Source organism: Rhea americana, unplaced genomic scaffold (assembly GCF_003343005.1).
Source record: "Rhea americana isolate MKP2758 unplaced genomic scaffold, rheAme1 scaffold_24, whole genome shotgun sequence".
NCBI lineage: Eukaryota > Metazoa > Chordata > Aves > Rheiformes > Rheidae > Rhea > Rhea americana.
Genome location: NW_028186357.1, coordinates 1,333,313 through 1,355,246, shown reverse-complemented (window position 1 = coordinate 1,355,246; position 21,934 = coordinate 1,333,313). Strand labels below are relative to the sequence as shown.

General features: G+C 42.5%; 1 protein-coding gene across 1 annotated transcript; it reads left to right on the top strand.

The window, feature by feature from the left end:
• Nucleotides 1-1,687: 1,687 nt before the first annotated feature.
• ATP2C2 (ATPase secretory pathway Ca2+ transporting 2) lies at nt 1,688-21,897 on the top strand. The gene is made up of 26 exons (XM_085306408.1): nt 1,688-2,319; nt 2,979-3,095; nt 4,400-4,489; nt 4,563-4,598; nt 4,690-4,751; nt 5,539-5,647; nt 5,727-5,876; nt 5,988-6,056; nt 6,726-6,801; nt 7,029-7,095; nt 8,403-8,527; nt 10,583-10,680; nt 10,861-10,962; nt 11,892-11,981; nt 12,978-13,079; nt 13,689-13,845; nt 15,563-15,733; nt 16,589-16,686; nt 16,777-16,827; nt 17,345-17,511; nt 18,147-18,215; nt 18,298-18,414; nt 19,083-19,230; nt 20,174-20,269; nt 20,598-20,739; nt 21,429-21,897. Exons 1-26 carry the CDS (start codon nt 2,161-2,163, stop codon nt 21,539-21,541), a joined length of 2,781 nt encoding a protein of 926 aa, XP_085162534.1. The 5' UTR covers nt 1,688-2,160; the 3' UTR covers nt 21,542-21,897.
• Nucleotides 21,898-21,934: the final 37 nt, after the last annotated feature.

Sequence of the window (21,934 nt, the reverse complement as noted above, 5' to 3'; positions counted from 1 at the left end):
TATCCTGCTGCCCGGGAAATGGCATATTAACCTCCCTACAGGAGTTTACAGTGGCAGCTGCGGAAATGAGCTGCAAGAGGCTGACATAGGAGGGGAGGAGGATGAAGATAAGGAGTTCCYGGGGGAGCGGAGCTGCTGTGGATGTCACTGCACCCGTCTGGAGTCCCGGGTGCAGGTGTCACTGGTGCAGGGTGCAAGCCCTTCATGCCAGCAGGAAGCAGTTCCCTTTCTTATTGAGCATGGCGAGCTAAAAACGTCTCTAATGTCTCAGAGGCCACCGGGCCTAGAGAAGACCACCCCACCGAGATTTATCTCCAGCTCATCTGGGGACCTGTTATGATTTAGCCTTGGGAAGGACCCGGTTTCGAGTCCAGACAGATCTGGGTAGAAGGTTTAGGTGTATTAAGAACTTCCTCAGAGTTTCTTCAAAGACGCTGGGGCTTCTTCATTGCAATCACTTTATTTCTAGGTACCAAAACCCTTCCTGATCCTTTCCCCTGCTGCCATCRGTCCGTGCCAGGCTCAGCAGTCATAAAAGGGAGGGGAGACCTTTCCCAGGCCTGCACTAYGTTCACTGCTAAATTACTATTCCAGTTTGGATCTGGGCTTTTTCCCATTTCAGGATTCACAGCAGTGAACATTTTTGTGCAGAGGTTTGCAYAAACTCTGTTTTCATATCCTCCCAGAGATGTTGAACGTTCATACCAGCACATTTTTATTACCGTGCTGGTATCTATTTTTATGTACCTCTCCAAAATAAAATTAATAGCACAACTTCTCTTCGAGGWACGGGCGAGGGGAGTGCGGGCTTGCCTCCACACACCCACATCAGCAGTAACCGAAATGTCTATTGATATATTCCATAAGGGATTTCRGTCCAAGATTGCTGAAGGGGAAGGGTTGAGCCGAGCAAAGCCTCCTAGCTCCTTAGAGTCCATCCTGTCCTCGGATCTTCTCACTTTTTACTGCGAACACCGATGGTGGAATATACTGCCAGAGAAACCAAAATCAACACATCTCAGTTCCCCCTCRCATATTTTCAAACCTCTAGAGGCATCAGGAAGAGTAACTAAATTTATCACTTCTGGAAAGCTTCCAGCAGGCGAGGAGTTAACATCATCCCTGCTCTCGCACAGGTGTTTTGGGGCAGAGTGATGAAGCAGGGCTGAGCACTTATGCACCTTGCTGCCATGGAGCAGGGGTATAAGCAGGGCTGTTGGGTTTGCAGCCAGGTGGACCCTGTGTCTGCCGTCAAACACCTACGGGAGCAGCTTAAAATGCAGGGCATGGTCCTAGCGCAGCGCTTCTGCAACACTCGAGGTGCCTTTTTGGAGGCTGATACCTGCGAGCAGGGCAATCCGGGGCATGAGTCCATGCAGAAACAATGCTGGGCTGAGGTCCAGGGATACATGTGTAGAACATGTATGTGTATATGTATTAAAAAAAAAAAAGCCCTTTCTGCTGTTTGATCATGGTCCTAGTAGAGCTGCAGCTGTGCCTGAGTCCTCCTTTGCTGGGCATTTCTCTTGCTGTTACTGCTCTCCGATCCTTTTTTCTATTGAACTGATTTGGAAAATCTGGATGAAATGGTATAGCCACATGCCCTCGAAGACGGCGGCGGGTGCGGTTCTGCTGGAGCATGGTTACGAGCGCGGCGTGTGCTTCTGCGTCCTCTGAAAATGTCGCTGACCCGTAATCCCTGCCTGGGACTTCCGAGCTTGCCCAGCTATAAAAGAAGGTTTTGTACTCCTGACTTTCTGCAAAAGCCTCTGATTCTTTTTCTTTTTTCCCTTCTTGGCCACATCTGTTCCAAGTTCCTGAAGGTTCACCCTAAAACAAGATTAACAGTGGGTTTGCAAGTGTTGCCCTGGAGGCCCCAGCCCATGAAACGGGTGTCCTTGCGCRTGGGGGCGAAGCCCCTTGCAGCTGCCGTTTCAGCTGCTGGCAGTCCCCGCGCCTCGGACGAGTCATTTAATGTTGAGGTTCCTTGCTGTAAAGAGATAAGGAGATGCACCTGGCTTTGAGGCAGGAACAAAGCTTAATTAGTAAATGCTATAAAGTGCTGTGATTTAGGAAGTGTTTTAGTTAATTGTGAAATCACATGGTTGAAAAGATAAGGGAAAGGAATRGGATTAAGAGAAGAACCAAGGAGATAATGAAATGCTTTTATTAACTATGTTCCTGCCTGACGAYTGCTTTATCTCCCTTCCTCAGACCTGCGAGGAGCTGCGAATAATTGAGCACGAGAAGGAAGTGGCCGCTCTGCCACCCAAAGATGCCTGTAAATGCCAGAAGGAAGACTTGGCGAAAGCCTTAAACGTAAGGATTCTTYGTATTTGTGAAAATAGCAGCATAGACGGTGCTCCGTCTGTGCAGCACAGCTCTGGGCTCTGAGCCCTTTGCCAAGAAACAGGAAAATTAGGTGGAAATTCAGAAAAGGCCAGGACCAAGGAAGTATGTAATGCTTGGTATTGTTTTGGTGTGTGACATTGCTGTCTTTTAACGCGGGCAAAATACATCTTGTTCCTTCTCCGCTTGTCCGCTTTGAACTTCGTCAGGGCACGACCTTTCCGTGCCTCCTTGAAACGTGGGGTGAAACCAGAAGTCGATTCTTTCCTTTACTGCTTTAGATTTTGAATTTGCCGACTACTATGTGGCTCCCCACCTCTGCAAATAGGTTTCATTAATTAACTTGTGCTTACTTTATGGACTCTTGTGATGGATGATGGTAAAGTTTTTTAACAGAAATAAATACATAAACAGTAAAACAGGGGGTAGCTTTATTGTTTTTTCCTGGAGGGCTCTGCTGGGTCTGGAGCAAAGCTATACACGCTGCCAGGGAAAGAGCAGGCACTGGACTCTGTAAGAACGGAATCATGAAGATCTGGCCCAGTTTTCTGACATAACTAGATTTTCTTTAAGCTGTTTTCTATGACGACTGATCCGTGTGTCGTGTTGGGTTTTTTATTTCCCTCTAGGTTGATTTACAGACTGGACTGTCTGAGTTTTCTGTGCTGCAACGCAGGTTAAGACATGGCTGGAATGAATTTTTGATAGATAACGCAGAGCCGATATGGAAGAAATACCTAGACCAGGTAAGGATTTTCTGCCCGGATTCTCATTTCCCGGTGAACCGGCTAAGCTGCCCCTGCTTTGAATTGGCCTGAGCATTTCAGTACATTGAAATATTGATGCTTTCTATTTCCACGGATTCAGTCTTGGGACAGGATGTGCCCTGGGTACAGAGACACTCTGTTCCCACAGGAAAGCCGACGTGAGATTAGGATGCGGGTTCGCTTAATGGGGAGATAGCATCTTAAAATAAAAGTAAGTCCTTTTAACTCCGTGCAGCCCACAAATCAAAAGCTATGGATTAGTGACCTGATTTCTGGAACAGATTTATTTCCTTTAAGACAAGCGATAGAATCGTGGAAGGTTTGGGGAAAACAGCAGAGGCTGAAACTCCCAGTTGCCATGGTTGTCAGTGAAGGAAAGCATTAAATGTTGACTTCTTTAACAAGTATTTCTTCTCTGAGGACACCACACGGATTATTGAGTGCCTATTTAGTGCCTTTCACAACCTGTGGGTCTCCCTGTRGGACCACATGGTGCGTTCCCCTGCAACGGCAGGTTGGGCAGGTGCCTCCCACCAGGCCCTTCCAGCCGCTTCTTCCAGTTGCTATTTCTGTAAAGCATCCGTTTTGACCCATCTTTAGTCGGAGAAACTGAGGGGATTTTCTTCTTTACCTTCAGCGGGGAGTAGGTTTAAGCCTTGACTTTCGCACCATGCATCTTCACAGTCCTGTCACCCCAAAAAGGTGGTCTTGTCTTGCCTGAGTTAATTCAGTGACACCAATTCTTGTGCTAGCTGAACAGCGCTATCATTTTCTCAAGTAAGAGCAAGGGCCTTAAAATTCGTATTTTAAATAAGGAAAAGCAAAGMGCTTTCCCAAAGCTTTGCAAGTGCCTTTTTCCCTGAGAACCTSTCGACTCAGTGAAACTTCCCCGTGGTTTCAGGGCAGCCTCGAGGCTCAGGTTGAAGTGTCTGGCCGGTGCTGGGTTCCTTTCAGCAGCCCTGTGCCCAAGGAAGAGCTTAGCAGATTAAAAAGAAAAAAAAAGAAAGAAAAAAGGAGAGGATTTCTGGTTTCAAGTTCTAAAAAGACAATCAAAGGTTTTGTGTAGTTGCAGAGTCCAGTCTGTGCTGCRCGGCCAGCCTTTTTGGGCAGGATTAGACCGTGGGTGATGTGTGGCAGAGCGAAGCTGCCCAAAGCACCCTYGTCGCGAGGCTGCGGGAAAACTGCATTTGCAATCCTTTCTGTAGATACCTGATGCCCGCTTGTCTTCGATGATGCCGTATTTAACCATATACTGTAATTTTGGCTTTTTTTTTTTTTTTCAGTTTAAAAATCCACTCATTCTCCTGCTGCTGGCCTCCGCTCTGGTAAGCGTGATCACGAGGGAATACGAGGACGCCGTGAGCATTGCAGTGGTAGGTGGTCCTCCCGCCGCCCGGCCCATGGCTCGCYGCGGCATCCCCGGTGCTGATGGCTCTTTGTTCGCAGGCCGTGCTCATCGTGGTCACCGTGGCCTTCATCCAGGTATGTGCAGCCGCGTGCCATGCCAGGCTGGTCCGTGCTGAGCGTGCCACCCCCTGCTAACACCTCTTTGTCCTTCGTTCCCATTAACAAGGAGTATCGCTCCGAAAAGTCGCTGGAGGAGCTGAACAAGCTGGTGCCCCCYGAATGCAACTGGTAAGGTGCACCTAGCGATGGAGGAGAAAAACACTGTTCAGGTCCCAAGGCCAGGAGCTCGGGTTGGGAGGAGGTGGCCGCAATGCGTGGCAGGCTGGTGGCATCTCCTTGGGGCCACTGGCTCCTGATCCACYTGGAGGCATCCAGAGGAATGGAGCAAATGCTGAGTGCCAGGAAGCTCCTAGAGATGCTCTGCTCACCAYCCGGTGGCACGGGAGTCAGCGTGGCCGTGCCACCAGCTCCCCCTCATTACAAATTGGTTCCGTCAAGGCCAAAACAAATAAGCAGTTAGGCTTGGAGCAAGGTTGCACCTAAAAAAGGTTGCACCTGAGAGTTGGATCTTGCTACCACCACTGCATAAGCATCTAAGCATTCGAAAGGGCTGTCCTTGTAATATAACAGCAAAATGCCAGGGGTAATTCTACCTTCAAAAAGCTTCTCAGGTCTCCCAAGCTAAGCAATCTGCATGGCATTATTTAAAGTGCAGGCCAAGGGAAAGCACGACTTGTGTTTTCTACCTACTCCTTATGTGCTATTTAAGTCACTAATTGCTGAAATGTAAATCTTCCATAACCTGCCCATCTGCTTGTGAACTAGAACAGCCCAAAAGGGAACATAATCATCTTTCCGTGTTGTTATGTAGATTTTTATGTTCTTATTTGCATTGAACACTCTCAGGAGCAGGGCGCCTACCTTCTTGCCAGTCCTGTTCCCAGGCCTGCAGAAAGAGCACTGCACGGTGCTCACAGCCTGCTTTTTGTTCCTTTTTTCCATTCGCCTAATGCAGCCTAAGGGAAGGAAAACTGCAGCACCTTCTAGCACGGGAGCTTGTGCCTGGAGATATCATATATCTTTCTGTGGGAGACAGGGTTCCTGCAGACCTCAGACTCATAGAGGTAAATACAGTAATACGTCAAAAGCCTAKTTTGGAAGTTTCAAGTCTTAGTAATGCCAGAATTGCATGTGTTTAATTAGGTTACAGATCTGCTGGTAGATGAATCCAGTTTTACAGGAGAAGCTGAGCCTTGCAACAAGACTGACAGCGTGGTGCTGGAAGCTGGAGACATGACAACGCTGAGCAATGTTGTTTTCATGGGAACACTGGTGCGGTATGGGAAGGGGAAAGTGAGTCCTGCCATCCTCTCTCTTTTCCTTGACAGTAGTTACAGATTCTTATAAGCAAGATTGATATTATACCATTTTTTTTAATCTCTCTGTTTTTTCCCCTCTTTTCAGGGGGTAGTTATTGGGACAGGTGAAAATTCACAGTTTGGCGAGGTGTTTAAAATGATGCAAGCTGAAGAGGTAAAGAAGTCTCTATGCCGCTCTTGCAATGGTGGAAGTCTAGCTGAAAGCTCGTGAGCAGGAGCAGTTCTGCACGTTAACGCACTGGGGTCTCTTTCCCCTTCTGCTCTGAAATTCCCGTGTGACTGAGGGACAAGCAWAAGGCCATAGCCAAAAAAGAAGGTTTTAAGCAGCATTTTGGTTTCTAAATCTAAACATTTGATGCTGAGTTTGCAGCTAACTTTGTAATCACCTAAACCTCGTGGTTGCTTTGTTTCTTCAGTTTTCCCTAGGTATCTAAAAYTTTACTTCCACATCTGCCAAACCTTCATTGGCCAGCTCTCTGAGCCAACACAGATGAGGGTCTAGGAAGTAATTAACACCCTTACCTGAGGTGCTTGAGCCTTTAGCGCAAGAAATCGCAGCAAGGCAGAGTGACAGCCTCCTCCTGTTTCTCCCTTGCTGCCTTGGCCGCTCGGAGGCAGAGCGCTCTGCGGGATGCTCTGCGCCCGGTGGACCCCAGGTCGGGTTCGGGCTCGGGCTTGCTAAGCACTGGGGTGTATCGGGCAGCTGTTGAGGACCGCGGTAATGAGAACAGCCATGCAGTGCTTGCCAGTCGTTTTGGCAGACTGCATTCCTCTCATCTTATGCAATAAGCAAAGAAAAATAACTATTGTCTAATGTTTCCAGACTCCCAAAACTCCTCTCCAGAAAAGCATGGATAGACTGGGGAAACAACTCACTCTTTTCTCCTTCGGCATAATTGGTGAGTTGAAGGAAACGCTCCTATTTGTGCGGTCAGCTCTAAAATCCTGATGTGCTCCAAGGCCATGTTTCTCAAACGTACCTGGGGATGTGGCTGACCTGGATTTTGGAGGGTCCAAGCAGGGATGCTTGGGAAGTAGAGGCCTGGGGGGCCTCATTCCGTACTCAATTCCCCATACATACGAATTTCTAAAGGTTTTTTTAATCAACTGTTTTTTCCCTCTCCAGGTTTAATAATGCTCATTGGCTGGTTACAAGGGAAGCCTCTTCTCAGCATGTTCACGATTGGAGTTAGGTGAGGACTAGAAAGTACCTCTCTCTTCGTATTACAATGAAATATATCTCAGGGATTTTTCTATTCAAAACAATGAATGTTTCTCCCCACAGAATTTGTATAAGATCCTTCATAAGTACATGTTGATCTTGCTCTGGCAAAATTCATGTGAGATATACTGTAGAGTTCAGTAGGAAAAAAAAAGTTTGCAGTTTTTCTGATCTTGGAGACATGTTAAACTCAGAACTTACTTCATTATTTACTTTGAATGAAATAATTTGAAAACATCTTCACAGCTATTTCCACTTCATCCTGCTGTGAATGTCCTTAACTATCTGCACTATGAATTTAGTGGGAGTGTAGCAAGAGCAAATATTAGCCTTTGCTGTTCTTATGGCATTTACATGTAAAGATTAGAATGTGCRTTTTATATGACACAAAATGCATGCCCAACCCCTTAGTCAAACGTAATAAACCACRCATTTCTAGTAGTAGCAATAAAACCTGTTGTTCAGTTTTGTCATGGCTCTAAAATCATTCACTTAAGAAAAAGAAAAGAGAGGGGGAAAAAAAGATTGTATGGAAATAAAAACAACGGAACAACAGAAGCCAAACTAGCTCAGTGCCCACCTGCCTGTCTCCTGGGGGGATGTGGTGGCAAAAAAAGAAAACTAGTTAAGTCCAACTTTTGGAGAACAGCCTRTGGGTTTGAAAGTCCCATTTGRTTACTTTCTGGAYCTCTCTAGAAGTGCTCAGAGTTACCCATGGGTAAGGAGGGACAGAGGCAGACAGTGTCTGAGTTTTTCTAGCACGCCAGCAGCTGCAGTTTTTGATGCTGCTTCAATCCATTGTGCAGCATAGGGACATTCTGGGAGTTTGCTCCCTCTCTGCRTAGCTTGCACCCACATGTAGGAGAGGGACTGAGGGGCTAGGTACAGCCAGAGGCCAGCAGCTAGCAAACAGGTGGTAATTTGAGGAATATTGAACTTCCATCCTCAGGAAGTTAAATAAATGAAGTGAAACCCAACCCCTAAATCCCTACTTAGCCAGAAGTTAATGCTCTTTGGCAATGTAAAGAAGAAAAGTAATTGCTCTGTCAAAATCACCCAGAAGCAGGTTGAAGGGCTGGATAAATATCCTGCTTTTGTATTTACAGTACACCAAGAATTCCAGTAGTTACTGCTGCGCAGGCAGTCGATTCCGTCCCAGATATGCACAGATAAGCAGGAAGACATGCTCCCCAAGGAAATGTCCATTTGACACATTTTGGTAGATGTTTGCAGTTTGACCTGTCCATTGAAGTTGTTGTCTCTCTCCACTGTCCCCAGCCTGGCGGTGGCTGCCATCCCTGAGGGCCTTCCCATCGTGGTCACTGTAACGTTGGTGCTGGGCGTTCTCCGGATGGCCAAGAAAAGAGTGATTGTGAAGAAGCTGCCCATAGTAGAAACCTTAGGTAAGCCTGCAAACAGGCCACACAGTTTGGTCAGCTGTCTGGCTTCTTCAAAACCTGAACTGAATAGCAATAGGCTGTCCAGGTGGGCCATGATTAGATTAAAAAAAATGAGGGTATGCTTACTGGGCCAGAGAAACCCACTCAGTCCTAAATACGTTTTCTGCCCTCCATTTCTCTCCCTTTCCCTTTATGTTAGTGCTAAGAACGTGGGCAGGAGCTGAGCTCCATTAGAAATGGTGCAGAGATAAAACGCTTGGGGCAACTTCTTTTTGCGTCAACTCAAATTCAGGCACAGGCCCATGGAGATCGGAGCCTCTCCACAGACATGGCTGCTCAGGTTGATTTGCTTGGTTCCTCTTTCCTCCCAACTCTGCAGGACAGTCCTGCAGGTCCATCTTGCCCACTTTTTTCATGTCTAGCTAGAAAACCTTACAACCCTTCCAGTCAAGCCTAATGGCATAGACAATACCATCTACTGTTCTGTAGTGTGTGTGGCTATCTCCCGRACATCCAATAGAAAATAGGGCCAGAGAGGACCTTGAGAAGAGATCCAGCCCATCCTCACTGCCGCAGGCAGGTTGAATTATAATGAAATTATTCTTCCGCCTCCCCTGACCCCAGATTTGGCCTTTGTCCTTGATCACTCTTTTCAAGGCTCTGCTACTCTGGCCTTCTTGGTCAGTGTGGGAATTACATGRAGGAGAAGACACACGGCATATATAATTTGCATTTTAATCAGAAAATGCAATTAAATTCCAGGCCTGACCCATGCAGTTTCCAATATGTGCTGCAGAGCCTGATACTTCAACTAGGACTTGTCTTCCTTGGAAATGCTGCTGTTGCTTGAACTGCCTTTGTTTGTTCTGCAGCAAAGGATTCTTACCACCCTTATTTTATTGCATCTCCCCTGATCCAGGACATCTGGAACGGCCTTATCTCAGTAAGAATTTCGTTTGGATAGGGCTATGCCCAAATAGGCATCATGGCAAGATTCCCAGTTTCTCTGCAAGACAGTCTAAGTGTGGCGAAAAGCTGTTTTCTCCTGTACAGTAATTGCACCAAGTCTGTTAAACTTTTGAAAGGAAGAAAAATAATCTTGCCTCTTTATCTAGTTTCTTAATTGTAAATAATTAAAAATGAAATATTAGAGGTGATGGCTTTGCTCTGTGTTAATCCTTGAAAACTGGAATTAATTTAATCACAGCCTAATCTGCTTTATTTTCCCTGGGTTTTTACCTGGTGGTGGTCATGCCATTTGGTCACCTCCAGAACCACGAGAGAAATTCAGACGTAGAAGGGAGCTAGATTTTGTTTCTCTTTTACTTTAAAGTCCTGTCCTCCCTTTTTGAGAGCAGAAACTGGCTTTAACGTGGCCACTGTGCTGACTCACTCTTTGCTGTATTATGGTGTAAATGGGCTCTGGCTTATGGTGTAAATGTGAACCAGCTTCCAAACTGTTTTGTGTTTTACTGAAGTAGTATTGCAAAAAAGCAGAGATTGAATGGGGCAAGTGCTGCTTTTAGCACTTGATTTATAAGTACTTTTTGTTACAGTCTTTAACACATTACCTTCACAACCCCTCGCAGAGATATGGAAGTGCTGTTGTTTCTGATTTAGCAATGGAGAAGCAAGGGTTAAATGACTATTTGAGGAAGTATGTGGCAGAGTGGGAATTTGAGATCTCTTTTCAGTATATAATAGCTATTYTGCTGATGGGTAATACTGCAGCTCAGAAACACTGGTCACTTCCCTGGAAATCAGTGCCTTCTCTGACTGTCYGTGATATGATGCTCAATACCACGTAGCCTTCTTCAGCTGTCTTCTGCCAAATCTCACATCCAAATTATGTGCATGATACCCTGATGTGCAATCAATTCCTTTTCCCCTTCATCTTTTCCTTAACAATGTCCTCTTAGGAAACTCATCCACTTCTTGGTATTTTTTCCTTTTATGCCTGTGTGCAGTTTAAGTAACATCAGGGCAACATGTTCTCTTCCTTCTGGGGCCTTGAAACTCTAAATTTATTAGTTCTGATTACAAACTTTCTCGCATCAGGTTGCTGCAATGTCATCTGCTCCGATAAGACAGGTACTCTGACAGCCAACGAGATGACAGTGACTCAGCTCGTAACCTCAGATGGGTTCCAGGCAGAGGTATGGACRATGCAATTACATGGGCTTCGCTATTCAAACCCACCAGGGCCCAACTATTTTTTAGTTCTACCTTTACTATAAGCATCGCTTTGAGCTACCAAGAATATTCCTTATATAAAGTATGGTCATATAGTCTTGCTTGATACTGAGAGGYTTGCTCTTTCTCTCTCCTTTCCTCAGGTTAGTGGGGTGGGCTATAATGGAGAAGGAAATGTTTATCTTTTGCCATCAAGGGAGGTTCTTAAGGATTTTTCCAATGTCTCGGTTGGGAAATTAGTGGAGGTAAGTGTAAATTATGAACCATTCTGTTTTAGTTGCATGTAGTTTTAACTTGCACAGATCACTTTGGGTAATGAGTGTGAAAAACATTACTTTCATAACTCTAAAATGCACTGCCTTGCTAGAGCATTCTTTTAGAAAGGTTCTGAGTATTTATTATAAGATACTTGGAGTTTATTGGTAAAAGATAGCAAGCATAAGACATTCAGGGAGAGACCAAAGTCATCAGCTTGAAGTGTCACGGAARTTTCAGATAAAAATGCAATTCTAATAGAGGAAAGAACAATTACTATGATCATGTTCAGGTTTTTAATGTGRCCAAGTTCTGAACTTTATCTAGCTAAGTAGCCAATACATAAAATTTACAGCAATAGTCTCTAGCCTCTAGCAATACTCTAACAATTTAATGTTAGCATTAAATAAAATTTGCACATTCAAGTAGAGGCAAAAGCAGACTGCTTGGGTAGTCGAATGATCTGAACTGGAATCTCAMAGTTAGGCCTTATGGTACCCATATTGTATGTCAGAAGTGATGGTAAGAGAGACTGGTTTTCCTTATCATGATTTGTCAAGATGATTGGACAGGTTTGGGGTTTTGTTTCATGTTAATGTCTAAAATATAACATTTTAACAAAATTTTGGTGTATGCTATGGATTCAGTGTGTTTAGGAAGCCCAAGAACTGATCTCAAGAGAATGCTGCTACTGGGCATGAAGGTGTTCTGAAGCTCTGAAATGTCTGTTCTACCAAACTCGCTTCTTGGCTCTCCTTCTTTTAACAAAGGCTGTTTGAAATTTGGACCATCGGAAATCTGGTGACGTTTCTTATTTTGGGATGTGGCTGCTTTCAATCTGCAATTACTTGATTAAAAGAGCTGAAAAGTTTTGAATTTAGTTTAAAAATAAACTGTGTAAATATATCACTTTATCCAGGCTGGCAGCGTAGTTAATAATGCCATTATCAGGAAAAATAACCTGATTGGACAGCCCACCGAAGGAGCGCTCATTGCCCTTGCAATGAAGGTAAGATTGCTAAGATCTAAATTTTTCCAGAATTAAAAAATAATAATAAAAAAAAAAAGAGCTGCAGTTGTTAGAACCGATTGACAGCAGTGAGCAGAATCCTTTCAAGTCTTCCCACTGGTGTTAGTTTTTCTTTGTCTCCTCTCCCCAAGGTCAGATATGTACKTCTCTCCCACATAAACCTGCTCTCATGGACAAACACCTTCCCTGAGCTTCTGTATTACTAGTAATAATTATTTTCCYTGGTTGATCTGTGCAATTACTCTGYGWAATGGATTTTTTCTGGGCTCAAACCAGACTGCTTTCTGTGTATTTTCTGCAGATTCCAATTAAGAGCTCAGGAGGAGGAGAGGAGAGGACAAAAAAATTACAGGTCACATCAGAAATCATGGCATAGGGTCATCCTGGGGCTGGGTGATCTGCTAGTTTTTTACTTTTTTCTAGTCATGAGATGTGGAACAAACACTTCTGCTGAATATTGTATTCATGCTCATTGATAAAGAAAAAGAGCTGTAAAACACCTCAAGATATCGTCTAACTGTAGTTCGGACCTCAGGTGGGCTGTAAAGCACAGAAGTTAGCTGATTAAATGATTACACAAAAATATTCCCTGCAAACATCTGTGTGCAGCTGTAACAGTGAAACTATGATTTTTTTGTGAAACAATTACATTGTATTTCTCTAAATGTTAAATTAAAATTATCCTCCTGCATTAGCCAAGGAATAGCAGAATATGAGAGGTTCTTGTTTTATACTGAAGTCAGTAGGTAGCAAGCTTCAAACTCAAGTTTAACTTATTCCTTATCAGACACCCAAATGAGAAGACAGTTTTGAAAGTGTAACTTTTAATCTTACCCATGCTTCCTGCAGCTCTATGAAATACGACTGCCTGAAAGTGCATGGACGATGGTCAGTGCTTATAATATACTGTRCCATAGAAAATGCATGCAACATGGTTCAGCATTACAGCACTCTTTTCATTTTACTTTATTTTAGATGGAATTAACTGACATAAAAGATATTTATATAAGAAAGAAGGAAATTCCATTTAGCTCCGAACAAAAGTGGATGGCTGTAAAGTGCATGCTGAAAAATCAGGTAAAGCAAACAGTTCTGTTAGCTGGTTTCATGTTTCTGATTGTGCAACTCCACAATGGGTATGAAATGGTATCTCTTTAGCAAATAAGGTTTTCAAAAATTAACTATGTCAGGAGAAAAACTGAGCAAACTTCAAAATTCCCAACTTGGGTGTAATTCTAGCTTACAATTCTGTGTTTGAATAGGGGAAGATGATACTTATCGTATACTGGTATACAGGAAAACAAAAGCTTTTCTGTGAAAACTCACAGGGGAAGAAAAGCACAATGTTTGGAAGAAAATGTTAGACATTTTTGCCTTACCAGATTAAGGAGCTAATCTTAGCTGATATTGTACTCCATTTTAAAAAACACACCACCCTTTTCATTATCATTCTGTCTGTGTCTCTGATGGCCCAGCATGAAAAATGGCTATAGCAAAAATATCATACCCTGTAAATTATACATGCATATAGATATTTCACAAAACAGGTAAAAGAGTAAAAAAAAAAATCCAACTGTTTTATCTAAGATGTAAAGCCTTATATGCCATTGGTATTTTTAAAGTGCTTTTTTTTTTAATTTTTAAAAATCTTTTTGTGACAAAGCCTGTTGTCTCMTTACTTTAAAGGATCAGGAAGATATTTACTTTATGAAGGGAGCATTTGAAGAAGTCATTCGATATTGTACTATGTATAACAGTGGTGGCATTTCATTATCACTTACACCCCAGCAGAAAGCCTTCTACCAGCAGGAAGAGAGAAGAATGGGATCCTCAGGTCTACGGGGTCAGTCTATGTCCCTTACGCTTACGGGTTGTCATGCCCTAACGTTTTCCAGCTCTATTAAGTCTCTGCTTCTGTGCTTCATCGTGCACACACATGTACCGCTGTGTGCACCCCGCTTCTTTTGCAAGCATGTCTAGCGGAGCTATTTCCTTCCTCCTCTTGCCTTCAACATACTGATTTTCTTCTCTGACTCTTTTGGGACACAAACTGTTGATAGACCAGCGAGCAGAAAAAATCTGCCCAGGGTGTTCTTGCTGATGGAAAGGGCTCCAAAGCAAAGCAGCATATCCTGGAAAATGAAGACAGATTGAGATCTGCTTTCCTGCTTTATGTTAGGTACTCACTGTGCGGAGTTAGGCAAACGACCTGCTTTAGCTTCCACCAGGTAGAAAGGGGCAAAGATAAGTGGAGAGGAGAGTTTTGGTTACAGTCGATAGAGGCTCAGTCTGTAGCCCAGCATGCAAGATCCCTCCTCAGCATTGGACAAGGGCACTGTGATTTGCTAGACGCTTGCTTTCCATTGATCTATTATTGCTAGATTTAAATTAGTGAGATTGAAAAGAGTTGGAAAAAACACTGGAAATGGTGATTTTTTTTCTTCTACGAGCTGTTATGATTGTCTGGAAAACAGTCTGAATGCTGCACTGAAAAGCATTGCACTGGACTTGTGTTAATCAGTGGTCTTCCAAGATTTGCTTTTAGAGAAGCTGTTTCAAGAGCCACAAAAAGCAACTTGGGGGTGGGATCAAAACATGGATTTGGGCACTGACATTTTTATTTGAAGTTTGGTTCAATTCTTTATTAGGACCAAATCTGATGATCTTTATTTGATCCTGAATTCGTGTCAGTGCACAACCCATTAAAGTTCTTACACACGTGCCGTTTCCTTCATCACTAGAAACATCACTTCAAAAACATCTTAGACTTTTTGCACAATAMCAAAGACACTTTTTCTTGTGCCTGTTCCCAGGATGTAAATAGGTGAGAACAAGTCTTGGCAACAGAATCTGGAAGAAGGTATAGTTAATATATGTATTCTCCAGGCCTGTGTCTTGCAGTTAGTAACTCGTATATGAAGTKTGCTTGACAGTATCAGAATCATCTGCAGTTGTGAATGGCAAATTACTGCTCCAAAGCAAAGCGATTAGCTCAGGTAGCTGATGACTGTGATTCAGTCATCAAAGAAACACTGATATGAACCCCTGGCAAAATATCCTTGAGTTATATAGGGACTACTGAATGATATGATTAGGCACCAGGAACAGAAACAAAATGTTCAGAGCATTGCTGTTCACATGATGGCAGTTGTGCTAGTTTAACTGGAGTTGCATGATGCATTTTTTAAATAAAAATGTAACTCKCTGCAGAGGCAGAGTCTCATTATTGTTTAACATAGTTGTTTAGTAGAGTCTGCCCTGATGTTACACTGCCCCAGCTTAATTCGTCTACATTGAGGCAAGAYGTGGTAGATACATTTAAACTAGACAGATGTAAATTATAAGAGAAATAAATGTGAAGCAGAAATGCACTGATCTGGATAAACTGGTGCTATTTGAAGTGGAGCAAATGTTTATATCTGTATAAGACCTGAATACTTGGTTTAATTACTTTTTCAGCTGAAAAACTGGAAACTTAGGATCTTCTCTAAATGTTCTTTTTTAAAGGTGAAYAATAAATAATTCAGCCTTCTTATCTTCATTTCTTTCTCTTTTTCTAGTACTTGCTTTGGCTTCAGGTCCAGAACTGGGCAGACTAACATTTTTAGGTCTGGTTGGAATAATTGATCCTCCAAGGGCTGGAGTGAAAGAAGCTGTTCAAGTCCTTTTTGAGTCTGGTGTATCAGTGAAGATGATTACTGGAGATGCTCTGGAAACTGCTGTGGCTATAGGTACCAAAATTAGCTTTGCTCCTACAAATCTGTATTCTGYCTGTCCAGTCAGTGAAATGTTATTTACTTAGCAGTGATCATCTTTATCATTCTTTTCACATGTGCAGTACAGGCTTTAAATCTCAGTCTCACTAACTGACAGCTTTTCCATTGAAGCGATTTATATTAAATGCAATAATAAAGCAGCTAAGAACTATGAGTCAAATTCCACTAATCTAAATTCCACTATTTTAGCACTACAAATGGCAAAATTTGTGTAATACACTGCAATGGGACACATAGTACTCCTGCGATTATGGACCCTGCTAATGTTGTGAGTGCAGGTATCCCTGCACTTTCCATTCTTTGCATTTTGCAGTCAGAAAAAARCCTGTCCAAGCAGCAGCCAGGAAAGGACTGAGTTCTCACTGGGGCTGTTGGTCCTGCTCTCCTGCAATTCCTGGCAGAGCACAGACTGCCCCAGGGAGCAGTTTGTGTTTTGTGTTGACTCAGGAATGCTTTTGCTGTTCTTTCTAGTTTGAAAGCTAAGTCACAAAGGATGACTTAGGACAGGAGGGGTTAACTGTTAAATTTTTCTGCTGGTTGTTCTGGAATAAAATTGAATTCTCATTGCTAAACTTGCGTTAGTATTAGATCGAGTTCTGGGTATCATACTGCTTGCGTAACTCCAACTGAGTAAGGACAGTGAGACTGGCCCAGCTCAGAGCAAGAGGGCCCTGTGCCCCTCCAGGTGCTCCACATTGATAGGTATTTCCAAATAAATTATTAAATCACTGCCTCTGTACTTCAGGTAAAGAGGTAAGTGTCCTCTTCCAGAGCAGAAGGACAAATGTCATTCTGGACTTTTCTTTGCAGGACAGAATATCGGTCTCTGCAATGGGAAGCTTAAAGCCATGTCTGGGGAAGAGCTCGATCAACTGGCAGATTCAGAGCTGGCATCCACTATCAAGAATGTAACAATTTTTGATTACAATAAAATGGTTCAGTTCTATCTACAACAGCATCCATCTAACACATGATCATGTTTTTCCTTTGTTGTGCAGGTTTCCATCTTCTTCAGAACAAGTCCAAAGCACAAACTAAAAATCATAAAGGTACAAAGAGCCTCTCAACTCCATTATATGCCTCACAGTACTAAGGTGTGAGGGGGGCTTCAGCATTTCCCTAGACCACCTGGTTTGCCAAGAAAAGGTCAACTCAAACTACAGGGTAATAAAACCCAAGCTACAGCATTGGCACTATTTACATCAAAGTCATTAGCATTTCTCTTGCAGACCAGGCCTGGGTCATTTAGAAGATACTGGTATGATGGTATTGAAGCATAATACCAGGGAACTGATATCTCAGAACTTTTCTGTCCCCTTTAATTCTTGTTCAAATTGAGATACTGAATACTCCTGAAAATCCAGTCTCTTAATTTTTAGTCTATTTGAGTTTTTTCCTGTGCTCCATACAGTTCATATAGATATGGGCAGCTAAAGTTCATTTGACCTTCAAAGTTGCATAGTGTTCCTTCTGCTCTTTGCATATTAAATGCAAATCCTGGGATTGCCAGCAGGACTTGTTTGTCTTCTCCTGGCTTCAGAGTCTCTCTTCTCTCCACCCCCACAGGCTTTGCAAAAGGCTGGTGCTGTTGTGTCGATGACAGGAGATGGTGTTAATGATGCTGTGGCTCTTAAGTCTGCTGATATCGGCATTGCAATGGGACAAGCAGGTACAGACGTCAGCAAAGAGGCTGCCAACATGATCCTTGTGGATGATGACTTCTCAACAGTAATGTAGGTTCAGCTACTTTCTTACTATCAGGCACTTTCTTATTTCAGCTACTTTGTTGCTGTCCATTGCAATGAGCTTGTTACATGACTAGCCCTGAAAATTTTGCAAATACAGTAGGAGCATGTATGTCAGCAGGCAGTAGCTGGAGGTACCCCAATGTTACTCCGTCTCATTTTCAGGTGCACACACTGCAATGACTTTTCTGTTTTAAGTGGTGGTGACAAACCTTTCATCCAAAAGCTCTTTCTCATTTTTATAGTTGACTATGGGGATTCAAAAGCACCTAGAAGTCTCCGTAGTTTATAAATTGTCTGCCTGCCTGATCCAAGAAACTCCTAAAATGTGTAATTTGCAATGCTCTGCTGGTTCACAACAACAGACACTGTGGGCAGAGTAAAGATATAAATAGGTCGCATGCCTGCTTTATGAACCAAGTCCAGGCTTTAAGAACAAGTGTTTTCAGGTCTACCAGTCGTCTAACTAATAGGCTGCTTTGGTGTCTCTCTCCTAAGCAGGGATCTGTATTCCAACCAAAATAAGTGCTGGAAAACAGAACCTGTCTTTCAAGTTTCACGGGGAATGCAATTTAAAATAGTGTGAATGCTAGTTATTTAATAAATTCTCCTCTCCCTTCCAGGAATGCAATAGAAGAGGGAAAGGGAATATTTTACAACATAAAAAATTTTGTGCGGTTCCAGCTTAGCACGTAAGTTCTTGTTTGMTTAGATTTTAGTAGAAGCACCTTTTGGGTGAGGCCACCCAGAATAACACTCTTCTGTGATTTGCAGGAGTATTTCAGCTTTGAGCCTAATTACTCTGTCTACAGTGCTCAATCTACCAAATCCACTGAATGCTATGCAGATCTTATGGATTAACATCATCATGGATGGGCCTCCAGCCCAGAGGTATGGAAGACTCAAATGAGTAAAATATTCTTGATGGAATTTTAAGATGTCYGAATTTGGCTTTGGAACACAAGCTGTTATTATTTCTTATCAAAGATCCAATCATTTGGTGGTTAGATAGGACAAGTTTCTCTTTTCTTCTCTTTCCCTCCAAAATCATTTACTCCAGATTCTGAGGTTTCAGATATTCTTCTTTTAGGGTGGTGTCACCTCAGCAGTCTACTTTTYGACTGGGAATGGTCCATTTTCCCGGATGCATTACTTGCTAGTAGCCCTGCTGGGCTGGCTGGCAAGAAGGCACTGGGTATATATGGGTACATGCAACCCAAAATCGTAAGACATTAGGACCTCATTCAACTGCTGATTAGAATTATTTCATTTTGGAAGGGGTGCTGGTCATGATCTTACAACTAGTTCTCCCTCTGAGTTGGGATATGCTGCACTATGGCAGTCTGCTATGCCATTTTAGCAATTCATTATGCACAAAGATCTTTATCATAGGTCTCCCAGACAAAGTTGGGCCTTATGGAGCCCTTCCACAGTACTAGCATCCTTCGTGCTTTGTCTCAAAGAATTTCATCCTCTAGAGCCGTTCTCTCTCATTAGCAGTCCTGTTTGGGGACAATCCACATTAATTAAGCAYGGTCCTCTGCTTCTATTTGAGGCAGTTTGGGAGTTGAACCTGTTGATAAGGATACTATCAAACAGCCCCCTCGATGTATTACGGACACCATACTCAGCAAATCATTGATCCTGAAAATCTTCATGTCAGCTATAATTATCATCAGTGGAACCCTCTTTGTCTTCTGGAAAGAGGTGAGGAAAATCTGAACTCGTACCTCATGTTTATCAAGGTGGAGAACAAAGCGAAGGGCAATCTCTGAAGTACATGTGGTTCTTTCTGAAGTACATTCAGTGAGGCAGGATTTGGAAGGACACTGTTAGGAAACCAGAGTCAGCTCCTAGCTCTGCTTCTGCCTTCCTGTTTTGCCTCATCCTTTCTCTGTCTTGGAGCTTCCCATCTAGGATGGGAAAACTATTACTTGAAATCATTAGAAGGCTTTAAGGTGCTTTTCACCTCTAGGTTGCCACATAAGTGGAAAGTAACAAGTAAGCACAATGATTTACTGTTAGTAAAGACTGTTAATGCTGTAAAAGTTATAGAATGAAATTCTGAATTAAATTACTTTTTTTGCTTTGATAAACCACACATCAACATACTTCTGAAGATAAGCAAGTAACACCTTGCAGATTAGTTAGTGTTCATTAATGGTCGCACTGAGAACAGTGAAATTTGAACAGGAATCCCAACACAGTATTACTGCTCTTGCAGCTACGTAATTGATAGCTATTTTCAGGGCTAGTCATGTAGCAAGCTATCATCAGGTTACTCACAAAAAATTCTCTCATTAATTAATTAATTAATGTATGTGACTATTTATGGCGTATATGAATTATTTTTCTATTACAACATTGTATTTTGCACACCTTTGTRTAAGATGTCAATATGTTTTAAGAATCTCTGGTCAAATTCCACATTAAGAATTTAAAACACTGTTGATAAGGTCACAAACTCAACAATTAGCAGACCGCAATGACTGCTACCTGTGCTAGCTATAACTAGACTTACTCCTTTGCTTTACTAGACTTCAAGTTGACTGCAATCCATAAAGGGTATATTTAATTCATGTATTGCATTGACATATTTTTTGGTAAACAACCCCTTAATTTGCATCTGAATTTTCACATGTGCTTTCAGAATCCCAAAAGTGGCATAACTCCCCGGACCACAACAATGACTTTTACGTGTTTTGTGTTTTTTGACCTCTTCAATGCCCTGACATGCCGCTCTCAGGTAAAATGAATGAYTTCTCTGTCAGCAATCACTTTTTTTGTCTTGATACACTAACATAAATATTAGCCATGTAAATATTTTSCCTAGGAAGAGAATTTTTGATGTCATGTAAAGCAGCACAATTTTATCATCCTTTTTAAATAGAACTAAYCATCATGGTTCAACTGTAACTACACTTTCAACTATATCTAGCTTTGCCTCAGTTAGCATTTATGTAGCTTTGATTTTTTCAAAAAGTAATAGATTTTTATCTGCAAAGAAACTGCTTGACGTTCAAGTACCATGAAGAGACTGGGAAATATTACATTTTTTTTCCTCCCCTCTCTAGACAAAGCTGGTATCTGAGATAGGCTTTTTTCGAAACCGCATGTTCTTGTATTCTGTGCTTGGGTCATTTTTGGGACAGCTGGCTGTTATATACATCCCTCCATTACAGAAGATCTTCCAGACGGAGAATTTAGGAGTGTTAGGTAAGTTGCAAAATACATAATACTTTTATCCTTAAAGCTACTTTAAAAGGCAGATGAGCTTTGCCCTATTGTTACATGATAGCTCCCGAGAGAACATTGGTGGGAGAAATCAAGCTAAACACATATACACAGCTATACACAAATGTTAATATTTTGATGATATTATCCCAGTCTAGGTTTTACATTTTGAATTACTGCACATAAATGAATATAAACGCAGACATGCTAAAACTTACCGTAAGTGCTGTATTGTGATCTTTGTTTTCTGTAAAGAAAGCTATCTACAATCATTACACAGTCACTCCATTTTGAAATAGCAGGGTAAATGTTTCCTCATTGTAATACAATGCATATTTTACCATCTCACTCTAGGCAAACTCTACCATACCGTACTACTATGGTTCCTACATTAGGTGAATTGTTAGCTGCAGGGTTCAGTGATCCCGAATGATTCGTAGAGAAGTCACCACCTATCAGGTGGACCATACCAACCGGCTGCATGTGCATTCCTTGTTGATTGCAGTCACTTCTCTAATTCATCAGCTAGCAAAAGTCTAGCCTGGTCATGCAGCTATGTTGTTRCAGCAGTACAAATACCTGCTGTAGGAAGGTCCTTACCTGGGAATTCCTGCCTAGCACAAAATGCAGCCGCCCCCTGTGTTCCACTCTGCTCTATTGCATCTTGCCAGACCTGCTGTTTCTCACTGGACTGGCTTCATCGGTTTTCATTGTGTCTGAGCTCGTCAAACTCTGTGAAAAGCGCTGCTGCCGACCAGAGCGTACGACAGGAGATCAAAAGTGAGTGCAACGATGCAGGCTTCCTCGGAGGAGATACTTGGAATGGAGGCATGATGCTTCCTAATTCAAATGCACCATTTTCTGATGATGCACATCCCTTCTGAAGATGTTCAGGTGAATCTGTGCCGACAGTCTTTCCTGCTCCGGAGTCTGTTTCTGTTACATGCTCTACCTAAGCTATTTGAGCTGTCTGCAGGGACCTCAGGAGCTGCTCCTGTTTAAACCAAGATCATGTATATTTTTATAAAACTCTGATCTATATGTCAAGAATGGAGTGATAGCACCAGCTAAAACAATGCAGTTTCATACCTGTACAGAAAAATCTATTGTGCATAAACTGAAATTTTATTTATTTTATCGCAATGCTTTTTATTACTAAAAATCTATGTTTTAAAAT